Genomic DNA, 16,769 nt, shown 5'->3' on the forward strand with positions numbered 1-16,769 from the left:
AGTCACGCGGTGCTGCCTGGGGTAGGGTCTGCGCCTGTGACCCAACCGCCGCCCCCCCCCCACCTCACCCCACCCCCTGTACACACAGTGCTGGGCAGCCTCCTCTCCCACTGACTTTTGGGGTTGAGGGTGCTCAGCACCTGGCAGCACCCAGCCCCTGCCTAGGGCACCCATCACTGTGGCAGCTGGGTGCAGAGAAATGGCCCTGGGAGTCGACAGGAGCATTCTGGGGCACTGGGAGGGCTCCAGTTCCAAGGGCTGGCATTAACCTGTGTCTCTGGGAGCTGGCAGTGGGCTCCTTGGGGGAGAGCCACAGCCCAGGAACTATTGCCAAGGGGGGAGTTTTAGACGACAAACCTGCATCCCTGATCCTCCGCTGCAGGCCGGGCCAGCCCCTTGGTGCTGCTTGGGGTGGGGGGTTTGATATGGCTGTGGTGGGGAGCAGCTGAGAGGCAGCTCTGCTGCCTTGGGTGGAGCTTCTCCATTTCCCAGTGGCTGGGCATCTGGCCATCAGCGTAGGACTATAGACAGGCCCAGCCTCCCACAGGGGCTGGCTCCAGCTAGGAACCCTGGGAGGGGTTTCTCTGCCTGGGGATAACAGTCCAAAGCAGGGTCCAGATGTGTCTGAGGAGGGAGGGAGAGAATGCAAAGCAAGGCCCCTCCCCCAGCCTCCTGTGCACTTGGGAAGGAAGAGGGGACAGGGCCAGGACAATGGGCTGCAGGGAACTGACTCCAACAGCCGGTTCCTGGTCATTTCCTCCCTCTGTCGCTGGAGCGGGGTGGGGAGGCAGAGGAAGTTCACCCCTCGAGGTGTTTATGACACAGGACCCAGTGGGCACCAGAGGCAAGCGCCGTCCAGCCTGTGAGCGGAGCTGTGGGGACCCCCAGCCAGAGGAGCCTTGGCTGCCGGGGCCGGCTGGGGGACCCGCCCCCTCCCCTCCACGCCTGGCTGGAGCGAAGGCACTATTTGGAAGCAGAGTTGACCCGAGCCGTGGGGTGTGGCCAGGGGTCTCCGGCGCAGACTCTTCTGTTGTTTTGGTTGGATGTTCCCATAATCCCTGCTCTACCGCGGGGGTCGGCACTTTATGTGGAGTCATGGGCAGCTGCCGCACGGCCATGGACTGGTCTGAGTCACTGGTCCTTTCCCGGCACAGGGCAGGTAGGATGACAGCGCGGTGAGTCCCATGCCAGTGGGGTGGAGGCCAGCTGGGCGTTTGGTGAGGAGCACAGGCAGGACACCAGAGAAACCCTGGAGCATTGGGGATGGTTTGGTTAGGTGCCAGTGATGAGCTTGGCACTGGACATGGCACATACAGGGGCATCTTGCTCTCCAGTGGGGCAGCATGGACTTGGGGCCCCTCCAAGAATTCTGAGGTAGACTCTGAATCTGGTGGGGTCCCACCTGTCTGGACTGGGCCCAGGGCAGAGATCACTGAACCTGGCCTGCATATTGGAGGCAGTTTCAAAGACGTCAGGCTGGTTCTGACCACTGATGTGGGGGCTGCAGCACGGGGCGGCAGCCTCTGCCTTTGCCAACAGCTTTTGGGGCTTGTGACATGGCACTGGGTCCTAATGCAGGGGTTCCCTTAGCAGGGCAATGGGGGCGTTGGTGTGCACAAACCAGCCCCCCTTTATAAAGCTATTCTGGGGTGTGCTCAGCACTGGGCTGGAGTCCTGGGCAGAATGGTGCTCACTGTGTGCTAAGGGCTGCACCTGGTGGCGAGTAGCTGGGTTAGCGAGGTGAACTTGATGCCAGAGGCAGCTCTGGAGCCAGGCACAGACATCCTGGTCCACAGCTGCGCACCCAGCACGTCACCCCTTTGCAGGGCAACAGGTAAAAGAGACTGGAAGCCCCCACTCCCAGGGACACTGCGGCGCTGCTGGGTAGACAGAGCAATAATGGTCCCTTGCTTGGGTGTTTCTCTGTCGGGGAAAGTGAGGAGATGCAATGAGTGAGTCGCACACCCAGAGTGCAAACTGCCTCTGCTTCCTTCTGCCCCTCTAATCATGCCCAGACTCAGTGAGCAGCCCTCCCTTCACTGGCAGCCAGGGCGGGGAAGCCACCTGCCCTCAGCCTGGCTCACCTTCATCTCTCCAGTGGGCTGCTGTCTCCAGAGTGGCCTGTGCACTGGGGGCTGTGGCCATGCTGACACACTGTAACTTGTGTTCATTCTGCCCCACTGATCCTAGGGGGTGGGGACAGAGCCGGGATGTGGCATGAGCAGCAAGGAAGTGCAGCGAAGCACCACTTGGAGAGTGTCCTGTCTGGCTGGGACCTGGCAACTGCTTCCAGAGCCTCTCTCCTGCATATGCGATGGGAATATCTCAGGGCCAGATGGTTGGTGGGGCGGGGCATAATACAGCTTAGAACCAGAGCTAGAAATGGGATAGTTGAACCCGCCAGAGCCCAGCCAGGTCCATTCAGCTCCAGCGTTGCCCTGTCAATGGGCAGTTGGTCTGGCTAGTTAGCTTTAGTTACTGTTGGTGACACTGTGCTGTGGACACTCAGGATTTTGGATGTTCCAGCTAAATGAGGGTTCATATTTAGGGTCCAGCTGCTCTGGATTCTATGGGGCTCTCCTTGTTCTGGTACAGGTCCCTGCCAGAGGAAAAACATTGAGCTACGTGGACCAGGGATCTGATCTGACGTGGCAGCTGGTGGGGTGCAGGGCGGATGGACCAGGAGTACGGTCTGATGTGGCGGCTGGTGGGGTGCAGGGCGGATGGGTCAGGCGTCTGACCAGGACTAGACCACATGGAGTCTGGTCACTTGGCAGGAGGCAGGTTTCCAGTCCAGCTGTGTCAGCGATCTGATCGGGAATGGTTGGAGCTAGCTATTGGGCTGGAGGGCCAGAGGTCTGATCTGTGCAGGAGCTGAGAGATCAGTGGGCATGGAGCAGCAATTAGTGCTTCATGCAACTGCTGTGGTGCATCCCCTGGATTGTCCATTGTGCTTTGGGGACGTATTTGGTGGCCAGGGCTCGCACTGATGGATTGTGCAGGGTTCTCCAGCTGTGCTGCCCTCCTCCACAGCCAGGTGATGGGGCTGGTGCCTGGCTGTGCAAGCCAGCACTGCTGTAGTCCTTGCCCTGCTTTCTAGTGCTACCCCCATGCCCCGGGGTTGTAGCTCAGTGCTGCCTTGCTGAACCTGGCCAGGAGCATGAGGTTTTTCCTTCTCCCTCAAGTGCTTGTTTGAGTTTCCCAGCCCCTTGGGATGTAATTACTCTGCTGGCAGCTGTGAAAATGGCAGGGAGCCCTGCTGAGCATGCATTTCCATCCATCCAGTGCTACAGCAGGCTCACAGGCGGGTGTCTGAGAGCTCTGAATCAGGAACTGGCTCCCTCCAGCACTCGTGGCTTCTGCCATTGTACTGTTTGGATGTGCAGTAAAGTACAGGGCAGCACCGTGACCGGGAGAGGAACAGTGACTGACTCCAGGACTCCTGCGTCCAAATGAATGGGAGCACAAGGTGGTCTCCATGACCCATGGTCTGTGGGGCACTAGGAGGAGGGGGATACGGAGTGGAGGGGGATATGGAGCAGCCAGAGGGAATGGAGTGGGTGTCAGAGCTGAAATCATATTGGGAGGATCCAGAGCTGGAAGGCGAGAGAAGGAAGCTCTTTATAGCTATGGGAATGTGCCCCCTTGTTGCTGAGAGGAGGGTGGCACTGCCCTATTGGCACTGAGGCCATGTGAGCCGGGAGGTTCTTGGGACTCCAGGCTTCTGCCCCAAAACAGCTTACACAATACACTGAAGAAAATGGAGAACATGGCTCCATGAAAGAGACCCAAATGTCATTGAAAGGCAGGCGCATTCCCGCTGGGTACGTGGGACCTGCGCTGGGGAGTGCAAGGGCTGAGCAAGGAGTTTGTGTGATCACCAGTGGCAGGGGTGCTTGTGTGATGGCCAATTGGAAAGGCATGTGGGCATGAGTGGGGTATCCTGGGCTGGGTGTCGTCTGGCTTACCGGACAGGTGTGTGTGTCTGAGATGCTGGCTGGCTGCCTGGCCCGTGGGAGGTAAATGCTGGGGTCCCAGAGCACAGGGTTTGCATCCCCTGTGTTCCGGCTCCCCTCCTGGGCTGGGGTGGGAGTTCAGGGCTGCATTATTTGGGTGGGGAGGGGGTGCTGGGAAGGTGCAGGCAGTAGAGCGTCTGCCATGGGTGCTCTGGATGACTGAGTTCTGGGCATTGCTAATGGCTTCCAGCCGATTGTCCTTACAGCTGGGTGCTAACTCTGTGTGCTCTTCCCCACAGGCCCCGCTTCCCTTTCTGTTGGGTAATGGTATTCTCTTCCTGCCCTGCACTGTTGAGCAGTGGTGCTACGTGCTGGTGACAGCCATTGCATCCCCCAGAGGCAGCTGCAGGGCTGGGAGGGGTGGGGGTGGGGCCAGGACCTTTAGGCAGAGCCCTTTGCTATAGACTTGGGGATCGATGTTATTTCAGCAGCTGCGTGCGGGGTCAGGTGTCTGCCCTGCCCTCCCAAGCCCTTTCTGATCCCACGTGTCGTGTCGTGCCTCTTGGTCCCCTTGTGCAGCCTCATTCCTCTAACACACAACTTCCTTACATTGCCCTTGGGGACGGAAGAACCTGCATTGCCGTGAGGGTAGCGAGGTGCATGGGGAAGCACCATCTTCCTGGAGTCTTGGGTTCCCCGCAGCATGTTAGCGCCTGGGAGCTGCAGCTCCCCCAGTCAGCAGCCGTCAGCACTTCTGCAAGGGCAGAGCTCAGCAGCGACTGTGACAGCAGCCCTTCTCTGGGGGACCCTTCCTTTGTGGCAGGGCAGATATAGTGCTGCCCACAAGCGCAGCTGTCCTCCCCCATCGTGCCCACACACTGCCCTGCCAGTGCGCCTCAGCCATGACTGGGGGCATCTCTAGGGGGAGAGGGGAGTCCAGCCTCTGCCAAGACTGACAAAACAGCCAATGGTGGACACCTGCCCTCTAGGAACTGCACTGAGCCCTCCCCTCCCCAAGGCCACTGGGATCCTGAGCAGTGACTCCAGCCTGGGCTGGAATTGCACCAGGGCCTCCATGCCCTACACCCAGCCCCGGGTGTGCCTCACCCAAGTCCCTGCCCATGAGCCTGGGTCTTCAGCACGGCAGTGGAGAGCCTGTGTTGCTGCTAGGCCATGAGGCTGGCCCGTGGCCCATGCCCATCGCAGCTGTCAGCCTCCCCCATTCCATCATGACAGGAGAAGCCAGGCTTTCACTGCTGGCTGGTTTGGTACCGGCATGATGGGGCGTGTGCCGCTTGGAAACTGGGCAGTGCAGCCTGCAGGCAGCTCCCACATCCTCTCCTTCCTCTGTCTGCCCTCTATGGACGAGTTGACAAGCTGCCCTGCTGGCTGCTCCCTCCACACCAGCATGCTTCCACTTTCCTCTACACTAAGCTATTTGGGGATTCTGTGCACTGGAGGGGCTCTTCTGTCTTCTCTGTGCACTTGAGACACAGACAACATTGCTGACCACTAGGGAGGGGGTGCAAAGGGGAAAACTAGGAAGAGCCCCCTCCCCACAATAATAAACCAGGCCTAGGACAGTGAGGCCTGGCTGGGACAGCCTGAGCTGGTCTGTGCTGTGTGACTGAAAGCGCGATGCGGTGAGTTAGGAACCCAACAGCTGTCTTTTTATTAAGTGCTACAAGCACCTGAGGCCTGGTCTCTGTGCAAAGTTGCTCCAGTTTCCCAGTGAACTGGTTTTTATAGAAAGCAATCAAGTGAAGCTAAGTCGATAGGAGCCAGATTTAAATTGAATTTGAATGTCCACACAGGGCTTTGCACCATGGTACCGAAACCGCTTGAAAATCTTGGTGGTAGTGAAAGCAGTGCCGCAGGGATTGCAGGCGAGGCCTGAGGTGTGCCCAGGCGGAGTTCAGATCTAGATCCAGATCCACCCTGAGCGGGTCACTTCTCTCTCGCGGCTGGGCCCTGGCCCTGTGACAGCATGCTGCAGCTAGAAGGCTCTCCGATGGCAAAGTTGTAGGGCTCTGTAGGCTCCCCTGGAGCTCTTGCATTCATCCCCTGGGGTGACTGTGCGTACCTGGCCATGGACTCTTACTTTTGATCTGGGCTTTGGTTCTGGTCCGTTTCGAGAAGTTGGTGTAAATAGATGGCTGTTGGTTGGGGGTGCGGGGCAGCGCCTGAAGGCCCCCTGGGGAATCAGGGCCCCAGCGTGCTGGGCTTTGCACATACAGTGCATAGAGGCAGCAGGGGCCGCTGTGGGAGGGAAGGCGGAGGGCAGTGACCGACAGTTTCCCTGGAGGAGATGGGAACCTCTTGGTGGCGCCAAACCAGCGGGAAGTGTGGGTGTCGGGTTTTTGTTTTAAATAAATAAAATCAGTTGCTCCCACTGCCCCCCCCCCAGGGCCATTCTGGGGGGATCCCTGGGGCCTGATCTGGCAGAGTGGGGACCTGAGCTTGGGGGCAGGGGGCAGACTGACCCTTTTATCCCATTCAGTTTCCAACAAATTCAGCTCCCAGAGCTGCCGCAGAGTGTGAAGTGACAGCGCCCTCAGACAATGAGAACGCAAGCTGGCCTCACTACCATTGGCCCAGCCCTGACCCTGGCAGCTGGTTAGCCCCTTCCTGGGGCCGGTCTGGGGCTCCCAGGCAGGCCCTTCAGCACGGGTCATCCCTCGCTGCATTCTTGGCCCTGGCCCGCTGTTGGCTGGATGGCAGTCATTCTACCAGTGTTTGTGGGTGTCATGGAGTCCCCGGGCAGACTCCATGACACCCACAAACCCAATGCTCTGGAACTGCTCCCTACGAAGCCAGGCAGGACTCTGGGGAAGTCTCCTTTCTGTGAGCAGACTGTCTGCAGGACACACAGCTCACACAACTTCCACCTTCCTGGGTCTGACCTCGGAGCATTCAGCATCCTCTGCCCCTCCGTGCACTTCCCACAGCGAGTCCGCCCAGGCAGGCTCCTGGGGAAGCCAAAGGATCCTGCACCCCAACTCCGCAATCAGACGTGACTCTCAGCCAGCCAGTAAAACAGAGGTTTATTAGACGACAGGAACATGGTCCAAAACAGAGCTTGCAGGTGCATAGAACAGGACCCCTCAGCTGGGTTCATTTTGGGCGGCAGTGAGCCAGACAACCACTTCTGCACTTCACTCCATGTCCCAGCCAGCCCCAAACTGAAACTCCCTCTGGCCCCTCCTCCTCTGGGCTTTCCCCTTTCCCAGGCCAGGAGGTCACCTGATTCCTTTGTTCTCCAGCCCTTTAGCTCTCACCTTGCAGGGGGGAAGGGCCCAGGCCATCAGTTGCCAGGAAACAGGGTGTCGCCCATTCTCTGTGTCTAGACCCCTGCACACACCTGCCCTCTAGGGCTCTTCTATGATCATACACCCATATCCCACCCCTAAATACTTAAGAACTGCATAGGGGAAACTAAGGCACCCCCACACTATTCAGAGGAAACATTAAGGACAGTCCCAGTTCATCACAGTGAGCAAGAGCTGAATGGGGCTGCCCACACCCTGCGCTGCGGGGCTGCCGCCAGCCCTGAGCACGGGCTCGTGGCCTCCCAAAGGGGGGGCAAGTGGGGCAATTTGCCCCGGGCCCCCACAAGAGTTTTCAGGGGCTCCTACAAGAGTTTTCGGCAGCAAGGGGTCCTTCAGTGCCGCTGAACACACCCAGAGTGAAGGACCCGCCGCCGCTTCTTCTGCTCTGGGTCTTCGGCGGCAATTCGGCAGCGGGGGTCCTTCCCGCTCCGTGTTTTTGGCGAAGTGCCCCGAAGACCCGGAGCGGAAGGACCCCCGCCGCTGAAGACCCCAGGCCCCCTGAATCCTCTGGGTGGCCCTGCATGGGTTACAGCTCAGCAAGGTACCCCAGGCGGGGCGGCCAGCAGGGTGCCTACCGCCGCTCTGTGCCAGGCACTGTCCAGCTCTTCGTGCAAAGCTCTGGAGCCCCCTAGTGCACTGCTGCCTGGTAGGACACGTTATCCCCCTACCCCCAGGGATTGTTCCCCAGCAGCTCATGGCAAAGCGTTGTTCTGTATCCCTTACAGAGGACTGGCAGCAGTGGTACAGGTGCCTTCCCTGTGCATGGAAAAGGGGGCTGCTTGGTGCTGGAGATACCAGGGGTGACCTGACCTGCCTTGCCTGTTTCTGCTGGAGCTGTCCTTGGAGGATCAGGGGTCTGAGGAGGTGCTTTCCTTGCCGTCCAAGGGCTGGGGGGCTAGAATCTGTCCCAAAGAGCTTTTCTCCCAAAGGGGCAGTTTAGGCAACAAACCTGCTAATAATAAAACAAACAGCTTGAAACAGCCTGAAAAAAACTACTCCCCCTCTGCAGTGCTCAGTGAGATCCTGCTGCTCTCTGTTTGTCCACAGGGTCCTTCAGCAAAGACAGTCAGGCCTAAAGCCTCCAAGAGTTAAAAGGGCACAGATCTCATTCGTTTCCTTTCCCGGTGATCCTTCGAGCCTTGGGTCTGTGGATCCAGGAGGTAGCAGGAGAGAGTACAGGAGATGAGTGGCTCGATTTGGCTTTCCTGTCTTGGGGGATTGCAGCACCTGGTACCTGCCCAGGGGACAGGAGAGAATGAGAAACCAGGGGACAAAGAAGTGGTAGCTCCTTGCATACACAGCCTCCCTTCGCACTCGGATGAGAGTGGCACAGAACTGCCCCGTCCCAGCACTGGTAATACTCGGTGTGCAGCTCGGTCTTGCCCGGTATTTGTGAGCCATGGTGCCATTGGCAGCCCTGCACCTGGCTATTCCGGTTCTGGCTGACAGAATCAGGCCCCCTCCTCGTAGCTTTTGGCCGTTGCTCCCTCGAAGGGGCTGAGTGAGTTAATTTGATTAATGGCTGAAGTACTAGGTCAGGCTGCATGCCACTTCCATCTCACACAGCAAGAGCACAAGACATGCTGGGCCTGATCCTGTGCCATTGGCTGACTGGGCCAGCTGCTCAGATGCGGTGAAGCCATGGGAATGCGCTGACGTCAGTGGATCAATGGCACTTCACCCCAGCCAGGGTCTGGCTCTGTGGCTCCAGACTCAAATAAGCCAGCCGTGGCATTTCAGTTAGCTACAGGGACTCTTAATGGGATCTGAGCAGCAGGCAAATTAATGCCCAACTTGTTAGCATAAGTAGAGGTGGGCGTATTCCCAAGCTGTACCCAGCCCACTTCCTGCCTAGTCTCAGCTACCAGTGCAAGCTGCTAAGTGCTTCATACTCTACCTACAGCACTCCTCCTTAAAGGGGCAGTGACCATACAGCCACCAGCGTTCCCCTCTCTCCGCCCAGCAGCACATCCTCACTGCCCATCACTCCTGTTACAGGCTAAGGTGCACTAATTTGCCTATGGGCAAATCTCCTGCTAACCCAGGAGGGTTGTGGCTGGCTTCTGCCCTACAGCATGAGGCTTGTGGTTGAAAGTTGTTCAGATCTAGGGGTGAGGTCTGGCTAGGGTTGCCAACTGTCTAATCACACAAACCCAAACACCCTTGCCCCGCCCCAGGCCTGCCCCTTCTCTGAGGCCCCGCCCTATTCAGTCCATCCCCCCCTCCCTCTGTTGCTCACTCTCCCCCACCCTCACTCACTTTCACCAAGCTGGGACTGGAGGTTGGAGTACAGGAGGGGATGCAGGCTCTGGAAGGGAGTTTGGGTGCAGGATGGGGTTCAGGGCTGTGGCATGAGATTGAGGTGTGGGAGGGGGTTTGGGGTGCTGGCTGTGGGAGGGGGCTCAGGGCTGTGGCAGGGGGTTGGGGTGCAGGAGGAGATGCGGGGTGCAGGCTCCGGCCAGGAGGTGCGTACCTTGGTCGGCTCCTAGTTGGTGGTGCAACAGGGCTAAGGCAGGCTCCCTGACTGCCTTGGCCCCATGCTGCTCCAAGAAGCAGCTGGCACATCCCTGCGGCCCCTGGGTGAGGGGCCAGGGAGGCTGTGCGTGCTGCCTCTGCCCACAGACACCACCCCTGCAGCTCCCAATGGCTGCAGTTGCCAGCCAATGGGAGCTGCGGAGTTGATGCTCGGGGGGAGGGCAGCGCAAGGAGACCCCCTCCTCCCCTGCCCCAGGGCCACAGGGATGTGCCAGCTGCTTCCGGGAGCGGGGCCAGGGCAGTCAGGGAGCCTGCCTTAGCCCCGCTGCGCTGCCAGACTTTTAGCAGCTTAAAATCTCCTGGTTTGGCTTCATTGGCCTCCAGGAGATAGAGCCCGATTCCGGGAGACTCCTGGCAAAATTGGGAGGGTTGGCAACCCTAGGTCTGGCTCATTTACAGAGATAAGGGTTATCGGTAAAGTCTGGGCTGAAGGTCAAACATGGGGGGGTCTCTGGAACTGGGGTTTTGCTGGGCCAATCTGTGGTGGAAACACCTGGGTTGGGGAGAGCCTCCAGTTCCCAAAGTATGCAGGGCTGCTTATCTACATACGGATCCCTGAAAGTGGGGTCAGCTCACAGCTAGTCTCTGCCAAGCGGGGGTGTCAGTGGTGGGAGCAGGCAGAGGCATGCTGAGTTCTTTCCTACACTGTGCTGTGTGAGCACCTGGAGAGAATGGTATTGTGGTTAAAGTACTCTTAGGTTCAAGTCCTGGCTCTGATACTGATTTGCCTGTGGCCTTCAGTGGGTCCCATTGCCTTCTTGTGCCTCAGTTTCCCCACCTGTAAAATTCAGCATGCACTGGGGCATTACAGGGCTCATTGAGGACTAATGTTTGTGAAGCATGAAGATTGTACTGTTTGGAGCACCATTCAAATGCCTAGAAGTAAACGACTGTTTTCCTCGTTTTGGCTGTCATCTTCTTACTGGGGTGGGTGCAGCGTCCAGCAGCCTAGGTTACAGGGCAGGCACAGAGAAAATGGTTTGTGGCTTGCTGTCCCACACATCCCCCATGCTGGAGCGAATCACCCGGCTTGGCATGGGAACAGAATCTGGAGTCCCATTTCCTCTGCTATCCAGATTCAGGAGGGTGAGTGTGAGAAAGTGCATGACTTCACCTCCTTCCCCTCCCCGCAGGGGGAGCGGAGCTGCAGGAGGGGTTTGGACAATGTCAGAAGGCAGTTCTCTGAGTCAGGCCAGTCACTGCCCTCCCTAATCCAAGGGCTGAGCAGAGAGTGGTGGAAGAAGTGCTCACAGCAGGCACCGAGGGGTCCAGGGAGGATGGTGGGGCTTTGCCACAGTCTACACAGGGCCCGTGAGCTTTGCCAGGCTTTTTGTAAAAGTGCCACGTTTGATGAGGGGGACAACCAGATTTCCCCTCTCTAATGGTGACCATGGAGCATCTGGAGCTCTGCAGAATGGATCATTCTGAGACCCGAGCAGGATCTGGGTCCTTTAGAAGAGCTGCCTCATGTGGAGCATCCCCAGAATGGAAACCTACCCTGGTTTGTTTTGATTTCCTGACTTCCAGACAGGAATAAATGAATTCTCCTGACTCTGTGAGGTAGGATGGAATCACAGTTTCTCCATGTTACAGGTGGAGATACTGAGTAGGCAAGAGACTCTCACGCAAGATCACCCAGGGAGTCAGTGGTGGAGCTGCGGATAGAATCTGGGCCTCCTGATTCACTCATTCCAGCTCTAACCACAAGACCCCACTCCTCTCCCAGAGCCAGGAGAGAACCCAGGAGTCCTGACTCCCAGCTTTGCCCTCCCCCCCGGCTCTAACCACTAGACCCCCCTTCCTTTCAAAGAGATTAATCTTCACTGTCTCCTTTATGATAATCTCCTTTCCCACCCTCCATACCCCGCACTGTGCCTCCCCTAGGAAGTCGCCCAGCTGGCCTGCGTGGGGCCGTGTCCAGCTGCGCTGTGCTGTGGGGTCTCTAGGACTGTATCCCAGCAGGTTCCCAGCTCTTTGACTGGCAGCGCCTCTTTGGCTGTTGCTGTTTTCACCTTTTATGGCTGTTCTGTCCCTGAGTAGGTGACAGTGCTCCCATTGCCATGGTGACCGCTCCTGAGTACTGGGGAGCAGGGGAGCCTCTGGGCATCCATTGCTCCTGCCAGGGCTCTGGGAAGGAGGGGCTGAGCTGGTGCAGGTTTCAGGCCAGCCCAGTGGATCCTGAATGTAGGGCACTGCCATTGGAGGCCCAGATGGCTTGGGGCATTGGGGATGCACAGGGGGCTGAGGCGCAGGCCAGTACAGCTGGTCAGGGATTGCTAGAGACAGTTGAGGGGTCAGTGGAGGAGGCACTCAGTAGCCCCGTGTCAGCAGAGAGGCCAAGGACTCACCAGGCCGTGGAGACCGAAGTCCTAGCTGAGGCTCCCTGGTAGGGTGGAAGCTGACCCTGGCCCATAGATAAAGACAGACTCCATGTCTCCCGACCCCTGAGCTGAATCAAAGCTTTCATTGAAAAAAAATTGTGTGTCTAGCACAAAGGAGACTCTGAAAAATAGGAGTTTGTATTTACAAATCAAAATAATGGTCTCTTCCCGTTCCCAGGCTGGAGAGGAAACAGTGGGATGCGCCTCTGCGGGGTGGAGGGTGCAAAGGAGTTAGTGAAGGAAAGTTAAATCAAAGAACAAGGTGAGCATTGCTTTCCTGGATCTGTTAACTGAGTGTAACTGCTACCATGTCACCTTCATGAATCTGCAGCTTGAGAAGGGTGAATTGCCCCATTCATCTCTATGATCTGTTAACTCTGAACCCTAACAATGATACTGTACATACTAACATTAACTATTGATGAATATTTTAGCAGAAACAACAACCAATATGCTTATCTCACAATCCCAATTTGTCTCCTACCTACTAAATGCCACAAATGTCCCTTACTCAGCTGCCAAAACCATTCACTCCTCCCACGACAGCTTTGCCAATGCAGTTCTCTCCTGCAAGGGAAAAATCTGCTGCACAGTGAACAGTGGAAATGTGGGACTGGTATAAACTCCATTGAATTGAACAGTAGATTAAATAGCACAGGGCCCACTGTTTAGATTGTATTAATTATTGTCATTGAATTCCATCAGAAGTGGCATTGTTTAATTGAAGTGAAGCCGGTGCAGAAGTTCCAGCCCACTGCATCGGAGTGCTGCAGCATGCAGTGATTTTGCCCTGGAATGATTGGTGCTCCTGGCTGTCCCCCTGGTTGCTGCCTGAGACTTTCTAAGACCGTGTTTTCAGTTGCTTATACCTTTGCAAGGCTTTAACCAGCCAGGCTGAAATGTCCCATGCCGGGGATCTGACTTAGGCTGGCTGAGTTTCAGCTCAAACAGTGCAGCCATTTCTGAGACCAACATTAGGGGAAAATATGCTATTTTGCCCATGCTAAAACCATTCTTCCAACTTTCACAGAGAAGTTCTAGCACCTCCATGCTGTTAAGCAGGGGCTTGAAATTTGGTGGAGGAGTTTCCTTTGTGTCAGGGATGTGCGTTAACTGTCCCCTTGGGAAAATGCCCAAACTAAGTCAAGCCTTTGAAAAATCTCAGTTTTCACATACTCAGTAGAAATTTGTTTAGAGTTTGGTAGCTAAATTCTCCCAAAAGTCTCCCTGTGCCAAGCGTGCTCTAGCCCCTCCCATCTCCTAGTGCTGATCAGACTGTGCAGGCCTGCTCCATCCCCAGGTCGGGACAGAGCATGCTCCAGCCTGGGAATGCAGGGGCTGAATGGGGCTACTCTACAGTTGCTGTCATGTTGAACTGACATGTTGACTGTTGAACTAAGAGCAGGGAGTCTGTCTCCTGTGTTCTGAGACCTCCCACCCCCAGCTGGCACCCAGGCAGCCTGGAGAAGGGAGAGGAAACAGTTTTGATGGGAATGCAGAGAGGTGAGGAATGGAGGGGAAAAGATGAAGGGGACGGGGGAATAGGAGCCTGAAGAGGAGATGGGTTAGGTGAAGGAGTGCGGGGGGAGTATGGGGGCAGAAGCTGGGATGGGGGTTGTAATAAGGGTTTGGGGGGAGAAGGGGCAGGATCTGGGGGTGGGGAAAGGATAGGACTAGGGGGAGAGAGGAAGGATAGGTTGGTGATGGGGCAGGAGTCAGGGAGAAGGAGATGGGAAGGGTAGGAGCAGGGGGGGCAGGAGTTGGGCATGAGCTAGTGGGGAGAGGAGCAGTGAAGGGACAGGAGCAGAGGAAGAGGCTGATGTGCAGGGGCAAAAGGGTCTGTAACCACCAGAGTGCACTTCCCTAACCAGTCTGGAATTGAATGTAACATTTCTGAGTCTCACCAGTCCTCTGCTGTCAGCAACTAGCAGGGAAAGCCCAAAGCAGTGTGTGTCTCATCCCTCTCTAGTGGCAGGTCCCAGCCTTCTCCTGCTACCCGTCACTCCCTTAGCTCAAGTCATGTATCTAAAGATTCTTGCCCTGTCTGTATGGTTCACAGTATGACAGTTTGGGGATTAAATAAAACCTTGGAAATTGCATCCAATACACCTTCATTAAAGAACATTATTAAGGTTGCAAAGCCAAACACTGAAAACATAGGAAATGCCAAATGAAGGTTGCCCAACAGCCTTAATTTGGCCCCTTTGTGCGTGAGCATTATGATATGATCTTCAGCATCCAGAGCTGTTAACTTGGCACATTTAAGTGGGGCAGCTGCACCAGCCTGTGTGTGAGTTCAGTGTGAGTCAGGCTTCAGATGAGAAACGTTCTGTGCAATCCCTTCTAAATCCCGTTGGTTCCTATTTTCTGCTGCTCTCCCAGTGGGCACTGCCCAGCATGCATTTCAGCTCAGGTACCACAGCGAATGTCACCCAGCTCCTCTGACAGAGCGCTGGGGCTGCTTCTCTTCTCACTTACGCTGGAGGAAGCTGAAATCAGTGAGGCATACCAGAGGAGGAGCAGGCCTGTTATTGCCTTGGCATGCCCAGTCAGAGCGAGTGGCAGGAAGGGGGTGAGCGTAAGGCTTGCCATTTTGGCGCCTTTTGTTTCCAGTGCTTGAATTCAGATTGTTACCAGGACTGAGGTCACCGAGCTCCCTGTAACCGTCCTCCAACTGCTCTGAAAATCGGCCATTGTGTTACCATTGCGTTGCTACCACACCACCTGCTGTGGCCACTGGTGCTTTGTTACTGGTGCTCCACCAGCTGGAGCCACTGCAGAGTTTGTTTGTATGTCTGTGCCACCACTTGTTGCTAGTGTCTGGCCACTGTGTGTTACCACCTTCCATCAGCGAGGACCAGAGTGGCAAAATCTGCATTGCTATTGCTTTGTGTTTGCTTTGAGACTATTCAGTGAGGAGAGTTTTGATGGTGCCATGGATTTTCTCATTCTTTGCGCTCTCTGCTGTCTGCTCTTGTTCTCTCCCCACCAGGACTGGCGCCTCAGGTACAGGCAACCATTGTAGAGTGACGCCACCAAATATTAACATTACCCAGAATTAAAATGACTCTCAGGAACTCTGCTGAGCTTTTCTCTATGAACTGGTGATGCCCAGGCACTAGGGAAAGGCTTGGAGGGTCCTGTGGGTGTGATTCCCAGGGGTACCCTCTGGGGGGGTACACACATACACCAGTCCAGGAATAAGATGGTCACCCAGCCTGTAGGGCATGCCCTTCTCCTAGGAATCTCAGCCCAGCACCAGTGCCCAGCCCCCAGGCACCAATGCCTCCTCAAGGATTGACGCTAATCAGAACCCAAGGCAGAGAGCACATGCACCTGTTGCTAACACAGGTCCCCCTGCCCAAAGCCTCACAAACCGCAGTACAGTACAGGCTGAACATTTGCTTGCACACTGTGATAAAGAACTTGGAAGACTATGTGTAGCAGCACCATCTGGTGACCCCTGTCATGCCAGTACCTATTAAGCAAAGCAGTGCAGGCTGGACTGTTAGCCTGGTAACTCATTTAATGATAGCGATATCAGTGCAAGATCCCCTGGGTCTATGTTTGTGGTTGGTACCTCTAGCATGGCTTTAATCCTTAGCTGCAAGTGTGCGTGCAGAGACCCCCTTGTACACACATTTTGGGTTGTCTCTGGTGACATCTTCCATTTAACCATGTGGAGCCAAGTCCAGCTCTGATGCAAATGGCGGTGAAAATGGGTGTAAGTGCAAAACAAATGTCATTGAGTTGCCTGGGGCTGGGAGGGAGAATTGTGGGTGGGGGTTTGAAACACACAAGCTGTGGTATCTTTCACTGCCCCTGATACCTCCAGGCCCTTGTCTAAGCCACCCCTTCCCCGCCCTCCCCAACTTTGGGAGGGAGGAGGAGGCCCCATGGCATTGGCGACTGTAGCTTGTGCTGCTGCTGGACTTTGTATTGCCTGCCCATGGGGATGAGGAGGAGTAGCCTTTCAGTGAGGTGGGGTAGGATCTGAGCAGGAGACTGGGAGCGAGGAGTCTGGGCTGGCTCCCTGTGACACCTTGGCCTTGTTCTGCCATCAGTCTGTGCCTCAGTTTCCCCTGGGTAGCATTCAGATAGTGAGACTTGACTAAGGACTGTTTGTAAGGCACTTGCGGAGCCTCGGGCTAGGGAAGGGCCTGGGCTATTCTTTGCACACCATATTCCTCTGCCAGGAGGAGGGAGGGGGGAGTGGTCAGGCACTGAACTATACCTCCAGTTAAAGGCCTCCCTGTGACAGCCGTCCCTGAGTGACTGGCTTATTTTGAGCTGACCTGATAAGGAGAGGCCAGGGAAGGGGAAAGATGTGTGAGAAGGAGAGAGTGGTGCTGAGAGGTCACAGCAAGGGGCTGGGGGTTGCTGTGTCAGTGGGCTGAGCCTTGCTCTGTGGGCTCTTTGCCTAACTCTGGGGAGCTGTGAAGGTCAGGACTGTGTCAGTCAATCCAGGGCAGTTCCTTGCTGGCTCTGGCTGGGGTGGACAGGCAGGAGCTGAAGCAGGGGGCAGTAAGCACAGTAACAGGAGGCGTAGTGGGGGAAGCAGCAGCTCC

General features: G+C 56.3%; 1 protein-coding gene across 5 annotated transcripts in view; it reads left to right on the top strand.

Moving 5' to 3' along the window:
• The window catches only part of NHSL2 (NHS like 2), a 151,673-nt gene that overhangs the window by 83,114 nt on the left and 51,790 nt on the right, over positions 1-16,769 (top strand). Inside the window, exon 1 of one of the 5 annotated variants that reach the window (XM_073360622.1) lies at positions 1,069-1,159. The exons of 3 other annotated variants lie outside the window; for them this stretch is intronic. Coding sequence is in view for 1 of the 2 variants with exons in the window: in XM_073360619.1 (XP_073216720.1) it covers positions 1,096-1,159 (64 nt within the window). In the remaining variant the exon portion in view is untranslated. Of the gene's footprint in view, positions 1-1,068; positions 1,160-16,769 lie in introns of those variants that run through there. One more of the 5 variants, XM_073360619.1, reaches the window with a different exon arrangement.

The sequence above is a fragment of the Lepidochelys kempii genome, chromosome 9, assembly GCF_965140265.1.
Source record: "Lepidochelys kempii isolate rLepKem1 chromosome 9, rLepKem1.hap2, whole genome shotgun sequence".
NCBI lineage: Eukaryota > Metazoa > Chordata > Testudines > Cheloniidae > Lepidochelys > Lepidochelys kempii.